General features: G+C 37.8%; 5 protein-coding genes across 5 annotated transcripts; 4 read left to right on the top strand and 1 right to left on the bottom strand.

Moving 5' to 3' along the window:
- Positions 1 to 3,897: 3,897 nt before the first annotated feature.
- BDR25DRAFT_351947 (uncharacterized protein) lies at positions 3,898 to 4,249 on the top strand (the record flags this gene model as incomplete). Its single annotated transcript, XM_033694939.1, has 2 exons — positions 3,898 to 3,925; positions 4,041 to 4,249. 2 exons carry the CDS (start codon positions 3,898 to 3,900, stop codon positions 4,247 to 4,249), a joined length of 237 nt encoding a protein of 78 aa, XP_033551245.1.
- A 458-nt stretch (positions 4,250 to 4,707) lies between these two features.
- BDR25DRAFT_281369 (putative histidyl-tRNA synthetase) lies at positions 4,708 to 6,259 on the bottom strand (the record flags this gene model as incomplete). Its single annotated transcript, XM_033687884.1, has 2 exons — positions 6,070 to 6,259; positions 4,708 to 6,019 (listed from the first exon to the last, which is right to left on the bottom strand). The coding sequence occupies exons 1-2, from the start codon at positions 6,174 to 6,176 to the stop codon at positions 4,708 to 4,710; spliced, it is 1,419 nt and encodes a 472-aa protein (XP_033551246.1). The 5' UTR covers positions 6,177 to 6,259.
- A 4,387-nt stretch (positions 6,260 to 10,646) lies between these two features.
- On the top strand, positions 10,647 to 11,925 carry BDR25DRAFT_216539 (uncharacterized protein; the record flags this gene model as incomplete). Its single annotated transcript, XM_033684878.1, has 2 exons — positions 10,647 to 11,445; positions 11,540 to 11,925. Coding segments are annotated over 2 exons (1,185 nt in total), but the record flags the coding sequence as incomplete, so codon positions are not given.
- Positions 11,926 to 11,968: 43 nt separating this feature from the next.
- On the top strand, positions 11,969 to 12,462 carry BDR25DRAFT_301769 (uncharacterized protein). The gene is made up of 2 exons (XM_033689647.1): positions 11,969 to 11,998; positions 12,054 to 12,462. The coding sequence occupies exon 2, from the start codon at positions 12,140 to 12,142 to the stop codon at positions 12,308 to 12,310; it is 171 nt and encodes a 56-aa protein (XP_033551248.1). The 5' UTR covers positions 11,969 to 11,998; positions 12,054 to 12,139; the 3' UTR covers positions 12,311 to 12,462.
- Positions 12,463 to 13,302: 840 nt separating this feature from the next.
- BDR25DRAFT_351950 (uncharacterized protein) lies at positions 13,303 to 14,597 on the top strand (the record flags this gene model as incomplete). Its single annotated transcript, XM_033694940.1, has 9 exons — positions 13,303 to 13,319; positions 13,361 to 13,624; positions 13,654 to 13,908; positions 13,935 to 14,001; positions 14,051 to 14,126; positions 14,170 to 14,285; positions 14,315 to 14,438; positions 14,473 to 14,503; positions 14,561 to 14,597. 9 exons carry the CDS (start codon positions 13,303 to 13,305, stop codon positions 14,595 to 14,597), a joined length of 987 nt encoding a protein of 328 aa, XP_033551249.1.
- Between the last annotated feature and the right edge of the window lie 2,081 nt (positions 14,598 to 16,678).

The following is a 16,678-nucleotide window of genomic DNA, read 5'->3' on the forward strand; positions in this document are numbered from 1 at the left end:
AGCAGATTAAGCTCTATGTAATAAACATAAGATGTTATAACCTAATTCTAGGACAACTATAGCTATATTAGCGTAAAGTTGCTTTTAATTACTAAAAGTAAGTTCTAAACTTTAACTCTTCTTAATGCTAAAATATATGCTTACGCTTACACCTAAACAACACCTAAATAGCACTTAATATAAAAGGTCTTTAGACTTACTTTTTAATAACTTAAAAAAAAACTACTTAAGTAAGGCTAATAAGCTAAGCCTTTTACTAAGATAAGCTATATAAAATAATTTAACAACTACTTAAACTTAAAAAAAAAAAAGCTTTTAAAGAACCTTTACTTACTTAATTTAGACATAAACTAGAACTTAAACAGTAGATAGACATCTGCTACATAAGACCTGCTCTATTTATAACCCTAGCTTAATAACTAGATTATAAAATCTACATAGTTATAATTTCTAATATAGACTAAGGTTTAGCTTCTTAAAAACATACTAACTTAAAAATAATAGTCTCTTAAGACTACTATAACTTATTATATGTTTTTTTCTAAAATAAGTTTAATAAGCTTTTAATATAACATCTATATTACTACTAAATAACTTTTAAGCCTAGTAAATAACCTAGTTATAAGCTACTATATAAGATGTTACTAAACAAATTAAAAGTGCTTTAAAAATACTTTAATAAGAACCTAAAAAAAAAGTTTATTTAAGCTAGCTTCTTACTAGTAGTGTTACTTATACTATTTATAAAGAAACCTAGAGGTAGGCTTTAATTCTATGTTAACTACTAAAAACTAAACACTGTTACTATTAAAAACTAATACTTAATTTCTTTCTTATAAAAAACTCTAAGTTAACTAAGTAAAGTAAAGTATTTTATAAAGTTAGATATTATTACTACCTTTAATAAGCTAAGAATAGTAAAAGGTAATAAGTAGCTAACAGCATTTTAGACCTAATATAAACTATTTAAGTACCTAGTAATGCCCTTTAGCTTAGCTAACACGCCTAGTACTTTTTAACATTTTATAAACAACTTACTCTAACCCTACCTAGACATGTTCTGTACTGCGTATATTAATAATATTTTAATCTATAGTAATAGCCTTTTAGAGCATAAACAGCATGTACGCCTAGTGCTAAAAGCTATAGAAGAAGTAGGTCTGTAACTTAACATAGACAAATGCAAGTTCTACTAATTAAAGGTTACATATTTAAGATATATAATCTTTATAAATAGTATTTAAATAAACTCTATTAAGGTTTAGACTATGCTAGATTAGCAATACTTAAAAAACATAAAAGATGTTTAAGCTTTTATAGAATTTACTAACTTTTACTAATAATTTATTAATAACTTTTTATAGCTAGTAAGCCCTATAATTATACTTACTAAGAAAAAGGTTTAATTTAACTTTAACTTAAATTACTAATAGTCCTTTAACTAGCTAAAGAAAGCTTTTACTAAAGCTTTAATACTCTACTATTTTAACTTTAAACTACTAATACTTATAAAAGCTAATGCCTTAAACTACATAGTAGTAGAAGTTTTTTTCTAGACTAAGCTAGATAAGACTATTAGGCCTATTACATACTTCTTAAAAAGAATAAGTCTTGTAGAAAGTAATTATAAAATCTATAATAAAAAATTACTTGCTATAGTACACTATTTTAAATAATAGCAACCTAAACTAGAAAGTGCAGCGCATCTAATATAGGTCCTATCTAACTATAAGAACTTGTAGTACTTTGCAACTATAAAATAACTTAGCTACTAATAAGCCTATTAGTTTAAATACCTATCTTATTTTAATTTTAAGATTACTTATTATCTTAGTTAAAATAAAGGGAAACTAAATGCCTTTATAAAGTAATCCTAAAATGTCTCTACTTAAGAAGAAGTATAAAAGGCTTAATACTAAACTTTACTTTAATTTAAGCTATTTTTAGACCTTAACTTAAATAAAATAAATTAAATAATTAATTAAATTATTACTAATAAGTATTTAAATAATAAATTTATTTAAGAAACTTTAGACTTACTCTAAAATAGCGCTAGTTAGTTAAAGAAGGTAACACTAGCTAACTATAAAAACTAAAATAGTAAGCTATATTACTATAACTAACTTATAATCTCTAATTCTAATAAACTAAAAATTAAACTACTTTAAATTATATATAACTTGCCTATTAGAGAACACCTAGGCAGAGGAAAGACTCTTAACCTACTACAGAGAGAGTACTACTAGCCCTGCATGTTCTATACTGTACGCTAATACATATTATGTTACTATACTTGCTATAAAGTAAAGGCTTCTTAAAAAAGGTATAATAGCCTACTTAAACTGCTCTTAATCTCTAAATAAGCTTAAAAAGATATATTAATTAATTTTATTATAAACTTACTTTTATTTAAAAAGTATATAAATATTATAGTAGTTGTTAATTACTTAACTAAGTATTAACACTTAATACTATGTTCTTTTATAACTGCCTCTAATATAGCCTAGTTATTTTACTAATACATATAAGTTTACTATAGCCTGCTTAACATAATTATATTAGATAAAGGTACACAGTTTATCTTAGCTTTTTAAGACAAACTCTATAAATAGCTCTAAATTATCCTCTATTTATCTACAGCTTTTTACCTAAAGACTAATAGCTAGACTAAGAACATAAACACTATAATAAAATAAGTTTTATAAGCATATATAAACTACTAGTAAAATAACTAGGTAAAATAGTTAGCTATAGTATAGTTTAAAGCTAATAACATAACATCTAAATTAACATAAGTATCCTTGTTTTTAGCAAACTATAGATACTACCCTTAAATAAAATTTAAACTACTTATAAATACCCCCTAACTAACTTATTAATTTATATAAGTAATAAATGTAAATAAACTTATTAATAAAATTTAAAATATATTTAAATATATTTATAAAAAGCTTATATAAGCTTAAGCTTTTTAATAAAAGTACATAAACTAATTCTAAACTTCTGCCCCTGTGTATGCAGCTAGTAAGAAGGTTTAGCTAGACACTAAAAATATCTAAATAAACTAATAATTAAAGAAACTTAATTAAAAGAACTTTAGCCTCTTTATAGTAGCCTATATAGTCTTATTATATACTTACTAATTAATCTTACCTAACAGCATAAAGATACACCCTGTGTTCTATGTATTATTGCTGCGCTAAGTAGCCTCTAAATCTAACTATTTACCTAGACAGCTAAACTTACTACTTAAACCTATTATTATAAATAATAAACTAGAATATGTTATAAAAGATGTTAAATAAATCTAGTTTAATAAGAAGAAATATATCTATAAATACTTTATAAAATAAACTAGATATAACAAACTGTTATAAGAACCTATAGAAGCCTTATAAGAGAACTCTATAGTAACCTAATTTTACACTTAATACTTATTTAAACTAAACCTATACTCTAATAAAAATAACTTAATGCTAGAACTACTAATGTAAAAGATTTTCTTCCTAATAAAGAGGGGGGTACTGTTATAGTATCCTCCCTAGATCCTAGACATAACTATATTAGACGTGTACTAGAGTATTATTAGTGCATGTCTAACATAAACACAACATAACATAGACATAAACTTAAGAATAAACTACCTTAACACTAACTAAACTTAGAATAGGCTTAATTTATACCTAAAGTGCTTAGACTTTTAAGCTAAGTATTTAATTACTAATTTCTTTCTAAACCTTCCTGTTCCTTACACAACGTCTTATACCTACTATGATACCTCACGTAGTAATTAAACTAGACCTCTGTGAAGCTCTATAACCTTACTCGTGCACAATCGTGACACCTACTATCCTATCTTTACAATTCCTAGGTTATTAAGTCTCCACGTACTCCCATATGCCTCTAAGTGGATTTGTGAAGCTATGTGAGGCACTAGAGGCATGAGGAACTGCATTGAATGTATTGCTAGAGGAGTCCTTTGTAGGAGTCTACATATATGCGAAATAAGTAGGTGAGTCTTGGCAACAGACCATGCTGAGATGCATACGACTATGATAACAACGCATCCGTCCATAGTGACAACGCATCCGATCATGGTGACGTCGCACCCGACTATCGTGTGACTACTGCAAACAGGATTCCTACCGCATTCGGATCCATTGCCTTCCCTGCGCCGTTACAGTCACCCTCTTTCACCTCGTCACCACTTTTCTCAGCTGTAGTACCACGTGACCGCGTCACAAAGTAAGTAACGTAACATACAGCTACTAGCTAAGAGGAAAATCCTTATACATATAGCTTAAGTATGTACTTAATAATTACCTACTTTTTATTATTATCTAGCCTTTATAAGTTAGCTATAGAATTAGCTTATAAAGATTATCTAGTATGTTAGTTATTTATTATTTTTTAAAAGACTTTATACATAGCTGCAGCATGTTTAAAAGCCTAATGTGTAAGCTATATCTAACATTCTTTTAGCATGTCTAAGTAGTGTTGTTAGAAATTTATTAGTGTAAAAAAAGCAGTTTAGTAGGATCTTAGTAAAGGTAAGCAACTTAGGTGTGTGAGCAACTCGCCCGTGGTATACGTTATATTAAATAATGCCACAAGGCAGAACTAAGAGGAATTTAGATATTGAGCAAGACTTAGGTGTATCTTGTGATAGAACCTATAACTACTGCTAGCTTAGAAACTACAGAATATCTATTCTTGTTGAGGTCCAACGGCTAATAGAAGAGTTTTTACTTCTTGAACCAGGTCTTCTCTAGAGACAAGTTGGCCTCGATCCTTCTGAACCGTTTCCTGGTCACTGGCTCGCATAACCTTTAACCTAACTTGACCGGCTGCTAATTCGTCCTGGCCAAGTATGACAGTAAGGGGTACGCATTCGGAATCATTGAACTGCTGCATCAGCTTGGGCTTCACCTTGGCGGCAAACTCGGACCGGATTCCGGCGTCCCAGAGTTGGCGTGCCACCGCCATACGCTCGAGAAGAAGCCCATCGTAGTCCTTGCCGCCAGCTGCCACAATGTATACATCGGCCTCGTGGGTTAGCTCAGAAGAACTCTTATTCTGTCGTGCGTCCAAAAGAGTAAAGATACGATCAACTCCAAAGGATATGCCGACACATGGGATGGGATGCTTGCTGTACATACCCACTAGACCGTCGTAGCGCCCGCCCGCGGCAATACTGCCAACCTGACTGGGCTGATTTTTGCCCGTAAGGATAACCTCGTATATCGGGCCGGAGTAATAATCCAGGCCTCGAGCAAGCGAAAGGTCAAATGAAATCTTGTCGGCGACACCCATAACCTCTAAGTACGTGACCAAAAGATCCATATCATCTAGCCCTGCTTTCACATTTTTGTTCCCGCAAAGTTCTGAATCCGACTTGAGAATCTGGATCATTTCGCGTATGCCGCCGCTGCGCCTCACATATTCGCCAATTCGGTCCGCGACTTCGTCCGAAAGACCTTTCTCCTCAACCATTTCCTTCTTGACGTCGGCCCATATCGCCTTGTCAAGTTTGTCCACTGCAGAGCTGACAAGGCGTATCTTTTCCTCGGGAACGCCGGCAACCGCAAAAAGGCCGTCTAGGATCTGCCTGTGGTTTAATTTTATCGCGATGTCTAGTTGGAGGGCATCGAAGACCTCAACAATGACGCGCAGGATCTCAGCATCGGGGATCATCGGGTCGTAATCGCCAGCAATGTCGAAGTCGCACTGATAGAACTCTCGAAATCTACCCCGGGATATCGCAGGCTGATCTCGCCGGTAGACCTTAGCGATCTGGTAGCGTTTGATCCGTTTAACATTTCTGTGCATAGCCAGCCACCTAGCAAAAGGAACGGTTAGATCGTATCGTAAGGAGCAGAGCTCGCCACCCTGGTCCTCCAGGTTGTATATAAGACGCGAATCTTCGCCATATTTTCCTGTGAGAACGTCTCTGAGTTCAAAGACGGGCGTATCCAAAGGAATGCCGCCGTGGCACCTGAAAACACCGCTGATCGTCTGGCTGTCGATGATTTAGCGGGGGAGCTAATGACACGGATCCACAGCACGTACAAGATATGTTCACGCAGGAGCGCATCTCGGCCAACCCAATCGCGAGTACCTTTGGGCGTCTTAAGGGGAACGCCTGGACGAGATGGCGGAGGGTTATTAGTTGTCATATTGCTGTTCAGAGGCAGGGCGGGGAGAAGGATGGTTGTAGAGAGTGTAACAAGACAAGGTTGTGAAGGGACAGAGATCCAAAGGGAGAGGGTGAGTGCAATTGGAATGAGCCCCTACTTGACTCATCGCAAGACTTTTTGGGGGGCCAATGGCTTCGGGCTCTCTATTTGCTGGATTCTTGGCAATGCCAAGTAACCACTTTTCCCTCTCAAATTTTATAGAGATTCAGGTAACTGCGCATATCGCCTTATACACTCTACCTAATGGGAGAAGGGGGTTGCATAGTAAGTGAGGCTTTTTAATAGGCTCTATTAGCCTCATCTTACTAATTTTTAGAGTAGTTACTGCTACTAAATTTAATCAGCCGACGCACGGTCTCGCCTAACGCACGCACACACCAGATTTTGCTAATTTTTGACATTATTGCAACTCCACTAATATAGACTGTATTAAGAACGCGCTAGCATATTTAAAATTGCTAAAACTAAAAGAATTAATTAATATTACTATAATAGCTAAAAAGTATAGTGTTAAAAGGACTAGGCTATTAAAGCATTAGTAAGGCGTTTAGAGCTCTTATGTAGAGCAGTATAAAAACTAACAACTACTTAATAAGCAATAAAAAAAAGAGCTTATAAAGTATATTAAGCAGCTTTATAAGCATAGCCTACTACTTATAAGGTAATAGCTATGTAATTTTACTTTAGAACTTTGTAGTAGAGAAGTAGAAAAAGTTTAGCCTAATTACTTTCTTTAATAGCATTAAATCTTCTTAGTTACTTACTAGACCTTTAGCCTAAATTAAGATAAAAAGTAAGCTAATTTAGCCTTTAAATATAAGCTCTATTTTAAGCTACTACAGTAGAAGATTTAGGAGTATAAGATAGAGCTACAGCATATGTATAATATAAATAAGAAAGGCTTTTTTATTAGTGTACTATTAAAAACAAAGCAGATCTTCTTTAGGTAGAGATATAAAAAAGGTGGCCTTAAGTAAGCTATATAAGACAGTAATTATAAGTAGATAACTTATATAGCTTGTATTTACGCTAATAGCTTTACGCTCTCTCTAGGCCTTATCTACTAAGCTAGCACTAGTAACATCTAAGATAGCTAGTTATAAGATTTTAACTTAGTAGTATATAAGTGCTTTTTTACCTTATCTTTTAGTAGCTAGATAAATAATAATTTAGGCTTACACTAGCTTAAACAGCTGTTTAATAAACAGATAAAAAAAGCTTATTAGGTGTACAGGCTATTAATTCTAGATAGCTATAGATTTTACATTTTTATAAAGTTTATTAACTACTGCAACTAAAACAGAATTTTACTAGCTATCTATCTACTTTATTTAACCTATACACTACAGCTTCTTAACATTAGCCTGTTTAAGCTACTAGTAATAGCTTATTTAAATAAACTAGCTAGTTTTATATATAAATTAATAAAGTTTATAGCTATTATAAAGTTGTTACAATCCTTGCTCTAGGGGAGCACTCAAGTCTGATGATATTCCTAGGGGGGAAGTAGGACGAGTGGTAGGGGCCAACCGGTAGGGTGTACAGTCCTACGTACAGGCTATTGAGCTAATGGAGGGAGGTAGGGAGACCGGATCGTGGTTTGCCCTTAATGCGGCAGTAGGGAGGCCGGGTCAAACGGTCCTATAGGACAGGGTTGGAGGTATATATAGTGCAAGATATATAAATAGTATTACAGCTCCTTAGAAAGCTAAATGCTACTTAGTCTATGTAATAAATAAACTAAATGTTAAACACACCTTCTAAAGGTTGTTTAATGTGGAAACTATATACATGTGCCAGGGCGCTAAGGGGAGCTGGTTGGAGTCCATGGGAGCCCGCCAAGGAGAGCTCCCATGAGCTCCCCTGGGCTCCCATCGGTACGCGGCCCGCCTCCTCATTGGACGACGCATTCCTCCATGACTGCGGGCAGGTGCGCTGCCCCCGCGTCCTCCGATTGGTCTGTAAGCGAGCCCTGTCCCAATCCAGCTAGATTGTGGAGCACTGCTGGTGGAGTTACGCCGGTCCAACCATAGACTGTAACAAAAGTAAGACTTCTTTTACCTATTTAATAAAGCCTAGTAGACTTTATTTACTAAGAAGAATATACTCTCTAGCTTTAAAGCCTATAGCCTAGCGCTATTTAACTCTAAGAAAGTTCTTACTTAATTTAGTACTACTAGTACTAGTAGACCTTCTTCTAGTAAGAGCTCTTAGTTAGCTCTTACTGCTTAAGATTAGAGACACATAGACAAGCTTTTATATAAGGTAGTTAGTAATATCTACAACTAACAGGCTAGCAGCTTAGTAATACTATACACAGTTTCTTAGTATAGGTTATAACTCTCTAAATAGAGAATTAAGGCCTTATAAAAGCTCTAGTTAATAAAAAGAAAAAGTAAAAGTGTAGTAAACTTTTTCTACTTATAGCTCTTAAGCAGTACTATAGTAGGGCTGTATTTTATAGTCCTAAAAAGGTTTAACAAGCATGTAATTAATAAGCTAAGAAAGAAGCTACTATAAAGCTTTTATGTTAATAAAAAGATAAAAAAACTAAGTGTAAAAAGGCTAAAAAGTGTAAAAAAGCTTATATAGCTAAGAAAAGAAAGCATATAAAAGCAGCTACTAAGGACGCTTAACTATAAAAGGCTAAAAAAAAAAAGCTTTAGAAAAAAAAAAAGCAACTAGCTAAAAAAGCTAACTGCTAACTCTAAAGTAACATTAAAACTTCTAGAAAAGCTAGAAAGACTACACAGCCTATAGCTAGTAGGCTAGAGTAAGTAGTTAAGAATTAATTAATTGTTAAAGTAGTAGAGCTGCTATGCAAGCAAAATTGCAGAGGCAGAGCTATTAAGCTTCCTGCACGCTTCTGTGACTAGCTAGTAGCCTTAAATTAATTGCTGTAATTAGCTTCCTAATCTACTAAAAAACTAGGCCTATATTCCATTTATATATTGCCCTAGAGCTTTAAGTCGCGGTGCCGTTGTACGGCAAATTCCGTGCGTCAGGCGAGACCGTGCGTCGGCTGATTAAATTTAGTAATTGTACCCTAAATTGCTTATCCCTATTGTCAACGCAAACAGATGGCTGGGAATGCTCCTGCTACTTGCTAATTAACTTGTAACAAATAAGGGAGTAACAATTATAGTATTGCTGCCTTTAATAAGCGCACTGCAAGTACTCCAGCACCAGCTCCACGCGGTAGGAGTGCTGCGCGCGATGGAAGAGCTGGTAGAGTTGCTTAAGGTAGCGTACACGCTGTTTTAACTATGGCTCCTCCTAAAGCATCTACACCACTTCATCTCGTCCTAGTACATCCAACCATGCGCGACAAGCTCACCAAATAGAGCCTCCCAGTCTGCTAGGGTGAGCCTAGGAGGACGCCCTAATTAACGCGTTCTTAGGTGCGTAATAGTACTATATTTCATAAGACATTCATAGGTGTTGTATACAGTAGAGCAGCTTGCGCGCGAACAGATAATAACCTCTAGGATAGAGGCGCTAAGCACAAGAAGATAATACACAATAGAACAACTATAAGCAGTCTTCTAGCTGCGTTTTAAGTAGGAGGAGGCTAGTAGTAAGGCCTCTAGATTAAGAATGCGCGCTTCTATAAAACACATCGCTTAGAGGGCCTGCAAGAGGACTGCAGCTAGATCTATGATCTATTACTCTATTAAATTTGTAAGTTAGGCTCTATCTATACATACAAAAAGCTTCACTTACAATAAAACGCGTTGTGGTTGATTATATAGGGCGGTGTGCGCAGTTACCTGGATCTCTATGAGATTTGTGAGGGAAAAGTGGTTACTTGGCATTGCCAAGAATCCAGCAAATTTCGCACACGACAAGTGTTCTACCAGTCACCCAGCCACACCATTCACCCAGCCACACCATTCACCCAGCCACGCCGGCTATCCGACCACGAAACCCCCAAAATTTACAAAAGTTGAACCTTGATATCTTAACAACAGCTTCATAATAAATTCTAAAGTCGTAGTAGGGTTAGTCCCCTGTGCGTAATTTAAACCTCTTATTTGATTTTAAAAGTAATCCATCAAGTAGTTCTAGAGATATAAGAATTGTGTTTAAATTCAGGAGACTACAAACTTAATATCGTAATAACGGCTGGACGTAATATTCTAGAAACTTTGTGTGAGTCTTAGAATATGGCCACCTAAGAATTGTAGAGAAACCGTAGCTAGGACATTAGGGTGCAACTTTCCTGATCTTTGGTGGTTTTTGGGTTGGCTGGATGACTGGTGTTGGCGGATGACTGGCGGAACATGTTCAGGGCTCAAATTAAAGTTTCACGACAAGCCAGCCAAGCCCTTTCAGCCCTACCGACTCACAAACTGAGACAAACCTCGGTAAGACTTTCGTAACACTTGATCTCCCGTCTCTTCAACCCACGGTGCGACTCACCTCAACTTAGAAACACCGGCTCTCTCAATGCCATATTCCACGCGTTCCACTCGCTTAATACCCAAAACACCCCTCCACCGCACCCAATGGCACCGAATACAAACAACGAGACCCCTCCGCCACTTCTCCTCTACCTCCACCTCCCCCTCCGCCTCTGAACCTGCCTCTAAACCAGAACCCCCACGCTGGTTCACTGCCCTCCGCAGCACACTTCTATCCCGCAACTTCCCACCCCTAATTGACGACCTCTCTCCCCTCCAAAGCCAAAAGCTCGAGGCAGCGCTGACCTCATTTCTCCCCCCCGGCTGGGCAAAATCCCCCTTCGAAACTGGGAATTATTCCCACATACTTCCCCCAGGCTACCACCTCATCTACTTCAATCCTGCACTTCCGGCTGACGAACTCTTGCCTGATGGCACAGATCCGTTGCAGAGTCCGGGAGAGCCGTTTGTGCGGCGGATGTGGGCTGGTGGCGCTGTCAGGTGGGATGAGCACGGGTGTTGGGATCCCGAGGTGGGGTTGGTTGTGGGAATGAGAGGGGGGTTGTTTGTTTGTGCGGAGAGGATTAAGGAGGCAGTGGTGAGGGGGGAGGGGGATTTGGCGAAAATCTATGTTACAGTGGAGAGGAGGGTTGGGAGGGTAGTGGAGGGGGACATGGCGGCTGCCTCAGCCTGCGCGAAAATGGTGGAAGAGGGCAGGAAGGGCGAGGAGTGGGGTGGTGCAGTGCTGGTGGAGGAGCGGAACCTGGTATTTATGAAAGATAGATCAAGGGAGGAGTTAAGGCGGATTCGGGATGGACCTGTTGTGCCGCCTAAGTATCTCCCTTGTACGCGCCGAGCCTCTTTCTATGCTACACCTAATCCCCGTATTTAGAACGCTTGGGATATGATATGGTTTCGTTACTAACATGCCCCACCTAGCACTAACTAATCCCTCATTCTCTCATGCCCTAACGCCCACGCCCTCTCTCCTCTTCCGCTACTCCGCCCTCACCTTCAACGCCCACGCTATCCACCTCGACCCCGAATACTGCCGCAACATAGAAGGCCACCGCAATTTACTCGTCCATGGTCCTCTGTCCTTAACATTAATGCTTTCGTTTATATCATATCATTTGAAGCAGAAAGCAGGGGCCCAGATTGTTAAGTCGATTGAATACAAGAATCTGGCGCCGTTGTATTGTGGTGAGCAGTTGAGGGTTTGTGGAAAGGAGAAAGAAGGGGCGGAGCATGGAAAAGGGGGGGAGTGTGTGTATGATGTCTGGATCGAAGGTCCGACAGGTGGTACGGCTGTTAAGGGTACGGTGAAGACGGCTTCGATCTCGGAATACACATCTTCCCACCCTCTGTGTCAAAATGAGAGGAGATCGGGGTTAAAAGGTAGTAATGCACGAATCTCCTCCTCGGCATCACCTGCCAGTCTAAATGGATCCAGAAAGAGCGACAAGGTCGGCAGCTTAGTCTCGTCTGCCGAGTCCAATCTGGCCGTCCCGTCCCTTCCCGAAACAGAATCAAGAGTAGATGCAGCGCCCTACCCCCTCCCCCGCCTCCGCCGTCGTTCCTACACCCACGCTCAAAGCAAGCCGCTCACCACCACCTTCTCCCCACAAACCAAGGTCCTCGCCCGCCAACTCCTTGCGCGCAGTAACCCTCACACTCACCACATCCGTAATGCCTTTGTCGACAAAATAGTACGGAAATACCTCACTAGCCGGCACCACCACCCCCCTTTACGTCCCTCAAATCTAGATGCACAGCAGTCTAGATTCCAGGCTCGAGGCGCAAAGAAAATCGAAGTCCTGGTGCCGAGGCGGCACGTTCTTAGCGATAGGTGGAAGAAGAAGGGGAGGGTTTGGAGGAGGATGCCACGGGTTGGGGAGGTGGGGGTGGAGGCAGGGGGAAGGAGGTTTTATTAAGGTGCGGAGGGGTTGGCGTTAGTGTAGATTATTGTAGACCATGTTACAGTAGAGCATAGCAGGGCATAAGGGCTAAGTGCTATGTAGGATAGCATATATATATATATGTACAAATAAGATGTAGGTCTTTCCATTTCAATACGATGAGGTATTGTAATGACGATTGTAATGGCAATGCCGATTTTAAGTGGTTCTAATCCTCCATCATCCAGTTCGCTGGCTGGATAGCGAAAAGTCCGGAAATATTTCTACTACAGTTAAACGTAGTTGCGGAAGACTGGTTTTACGAGTATCTTGCCAGTTGCAGGCTTTCCGTCTATCTCAGACATGCATCGATTTCGTACTAATTTACTAGAGTAACTCTATGCCTGCCGACTTTTGACTCCTTTCTTGGAGGTTTTCTATAGCCGCTTTTGTAGACACTTGCACCTAAAGTACTAAGTCTAACTTCTGCAATCACGTCAGCTTTTCTTGCCTAGTTCTCACACTGCCCCATGCTGTCTTGGTTTATGCTTCCTCGATTCTAAAATTCACAACAACTAAACGAGCATAGAACTGGACCCACATCCATCTTGTTGATACATAATCAACGTTAAGAAGCAGCGCCTTAGGTAGTTCGGACTAGGCAACTTAGTCCTTTGCCTATATGAGTATTGTAGGCGGTTGGGTATAGTTCCTTTTGGTCATTTGCACTTTAAAACTATGTAGTTACCGTGCACAGGGTATTAATTTTGCCTTATTCTCTACGATAGTTATTTTATATCTCGAATGCCGAATTTTGTTTTGTGGACAACTAGAACAGGTCCTCAAACATCATCGCAAACAGTGGGGCTACAAGAACCCTAGCTGTCATTCTGCTGTCAGTTGTGGCTGAGCCGTGCTACAGGCCCTTGCGATCTTCAATGTTTCTTATTCTATCGCGCCACTTCTATGCGCCAGGAGCCACTCGTCTACGTTACGTATATTTAAGTACTGTGGATAGAACTGCCTGGATGTATTCTAAGAGTCCAGTCCGTAGGATTCTCTTAGCTACTTATACTGCCATTAACGGGCTACAGAGGATGCGTTTAATATCAACGCATAGACATTTGTCTGTCTACATCTGGTGTTGCTTGCTAGTCTATCGTCTACATTCGTGGAGGACGTGACGCACTGTCTCGCGCCCACGGCCACACTAACATTCGTTTGTGTCAGCCTTGTTAATAGCGTGGAGGTAGGCATGCAGACTGATCTTGCCTGGGCGCATCTGTGTGATGACTGGGGTAGTCGCTCTGTGCATGCTGACATGGGTGGTAAATGTCACTTTTCCTGGCCCCACACTGAGTCTAAAAAGCTCTCGCCGTGTTTAGCCTTCTTCCAGGCCAGCTTCCATTCGTGTCTCATCCTCTGACGGATGACAGGTTTTGTGGTTGCTGTCAAGATTTGGAGCAACTCTCGGCGGGTTGCGGTTCTAGCATTGTTAGCGTTGTTCACAGATTAATGCTGTGACCAGCAGCTTCTTTGACTGCCTAATCAGCCGCTTTGTTGCCTGGCACTCCTATATACGCCAGGATGTACTGGAGCTAAACCTCCTACCCTTGGTCTTGGAGCTTGTCGAGTGCTCGTATAGCTTCAACTAAGATATATTGTCCCGAGGGGCTCTTGGGGTCTGCCATTGCTTGAATGACGGCTTGATTGTCTGCAAAGACGGCGCACTTGCTAGGGGTGTTTGTAGATGCATGTTTGTCGAGCGTGCGAACTTGGCGCGGAAGGTCGGGTTCGAGCGGATGTCTTTTGCAAGTGTGATGCTGAACTAGTGGAGCAGTTTTTGAAAGACGAAGGGTTGAGCCTGGAGAGAAGTGGCTTGCTGTGTGCGGAAGAGGGTCCCATGGGAGACATATTGCGGGTTGGAGATTTTAGAGGAGGTTAGGGAGTAGAGGCCGGGTGAGGTTGGTTGAGCGGAGATTGATTTCCTAGAGTTTAAGAAGTCGTAGCGGCAAGGTCAGGATTTGAAGTAGGGTGTTACTGTGGGAGTACGGTTGACGAGTGATTCTCGAGTTCCTCAGGAACGAATCGAACGATAACAGACGAGGCAACAATAGCAGTATTCTATCACGATAAATTAATATTAACGTACCTCACAGGTGTGCCAGCTACTCTGCTAAGACCTTACTAAAACTATTCTAACATTATAATACTTTAACAACAACACTAATTAGGACTTTTAAAAGAAGCTAGCGTACAGCTTACACTTTAGGCTATTAAATAAAATGTAATAACGTACTCTACAGGCAAGTTGCTTGCACACCTAAGTTGCTTACTTTTACTAAAACTTTACTAAACTACTCTTTCTACACTAATGCATTCTTAACAACACTACTTAGACATGCTAAAAAAATATTAAATATAGCTTATACTTTAGGCTTTTAAAAAAAATAAACACTTTTAAAGTATAGCTATGTATAAAGTTTTTTAAAAAATAATAAATAACTAATACACTAAATAACTCTTATAAGCTAATTTTATAGCTAACTTATAAAAGCTAAGTAATAATAAAAAGTAAGTAATTACTAAGTATATACTTAAGCTATATGTATAAGACTTTTCCTTTTATCTAGTAGCTATAGCTAATATAGCTAATTCTTTACACACTAAGTATAATCTAGGCTATATTAGCATAAACTAGCTTAGTATGTTTATAAAGTGTTATTTAAAGCTTAAAGTAAAGTTTAAAAATAATTATAACTATAAAAAAGCTTTTTATAAAAATTTTAAAGTAATTTAAAGCTAAGTATACTATTTAAAATACTAATATATATAACTTTAATAAAACAAGCTTTATAATAGGCTAAATATCTACTAACTATACTTATATTTAAAACTTTACTTTAAGCTTTAAATAACACTTTATAAATATACTAAACTAGTTTATACTAACATAGCCTAAATTATACTTAGTGTGTAAAATATTAGCTATATTAGCTATAGCTACTAGCTAAAAGGAAAAGTCTTATACATATAGCTTAAGTATATACTTATGTTAGATATGCGCACCTACTGTCAAGACAGGAGGAACGTTTGACGAAAGCTGCTACATAGTACGAGCAATAAGCTTGAACAGTATGTTGCAGCAAATTGCAGCATTTTGCAGCATGTTGCAAGCTGGTCGCGCATAGGGCTAGTGCGTAAGGGACTTAGATTAGCAGAATAAAAAGCTAAGCAACACAAGTAAAGCAGAAAAAAAGATTAATAAATTAACATAATTAATATAATTAATTAATTATTTTATATATTATATCTAAACCTATTATTTATCTTAGAAAGCCTAGAAACAGTGCTTTAATCTAATAATTAAAAGTCTTAGTGCCTCCATTAATACAAAATAGCCACCTAGCCTCCTTAAGACGCGACAGTTGTCCTTTAAGACCACACTGACTACAGAGCCTGGATGATGCAGCTGCAATTAAGATGTGTAGCGCACAGCATCTAGCTGCAAGTAGATCCTAAGTTAACTATCTAAATAATCTCTAAACTAAGAGCTTTAGAGATGCTACTAATAGCTAAGTTTTTACTAGCCTCTAATATTAAAACGCCTACGCACTTAAATAAGCTATTAATAAGTAGTGTTAAAGCTTTTAAAGAAGCTATTAAATACTATAAAATTAAAGCTAATAAGTATAAGAGTAATAAACATAATTATAAAAAAAAGTAATTAAGCTTTTAATAGATTATTATCTTTATCTAGTTAATAGTTAGCCTGCATCTACAGTGTACATGCTGTTCCCTAGATTAACTACTTAGATAGTAAATTACAAACCTTAAAGCTATAGTAGGCGTTAACAACTAATTTAAATAAGAATGTGTGTGTAACTAATATAATGCATTTCTAAAGCTGCTAAGAAACGCAAGCATATAGAACCTATAGCTAGCAGAGTATAACTACGCTGCTATAGAAGCAGAGACATAAAATGTTCTAAAAACAACGCAGTTTAATGCTGTAGTAAAGGACTTTTTAACTACTATAAATAAAGTTGCCTCTTATTAGTCTATAACTTTTTAAGAAAGTAAATAGTTTACACTAAACATAAATTAAAAAAAAATAATAAAGCGCTTTTAAAAATATATAATGTTAAATTATTTAATATATATAAAAAAGCATAAAGCT

Source organism: Lindgomyces ingoldianus (assembly GCF_010093535.1).
Source record: "Lindgomyces ingoldianus strain ATCC 200398 unplaced genomic scaffold BDR25scaffold_7, whole genome shotgun sequence".
NCBI lineage: Eukaryota > Fungi > Ascomycota > Dothideomycetes > Pleosporales > Lindgomycetaceae > Lindgomyces > Lindgomyces ingoldianus.

Excerpts from the sequence above, each read along its gene's own strand:
- BDR25DRAFT_301769 (XM_033689647.1), top strand. The coding sequence starts at position 12,140 with ATGCAGCGCCCTACCCCCTCCCCCGCCTCCGCCGTCGTTCCTACACCC.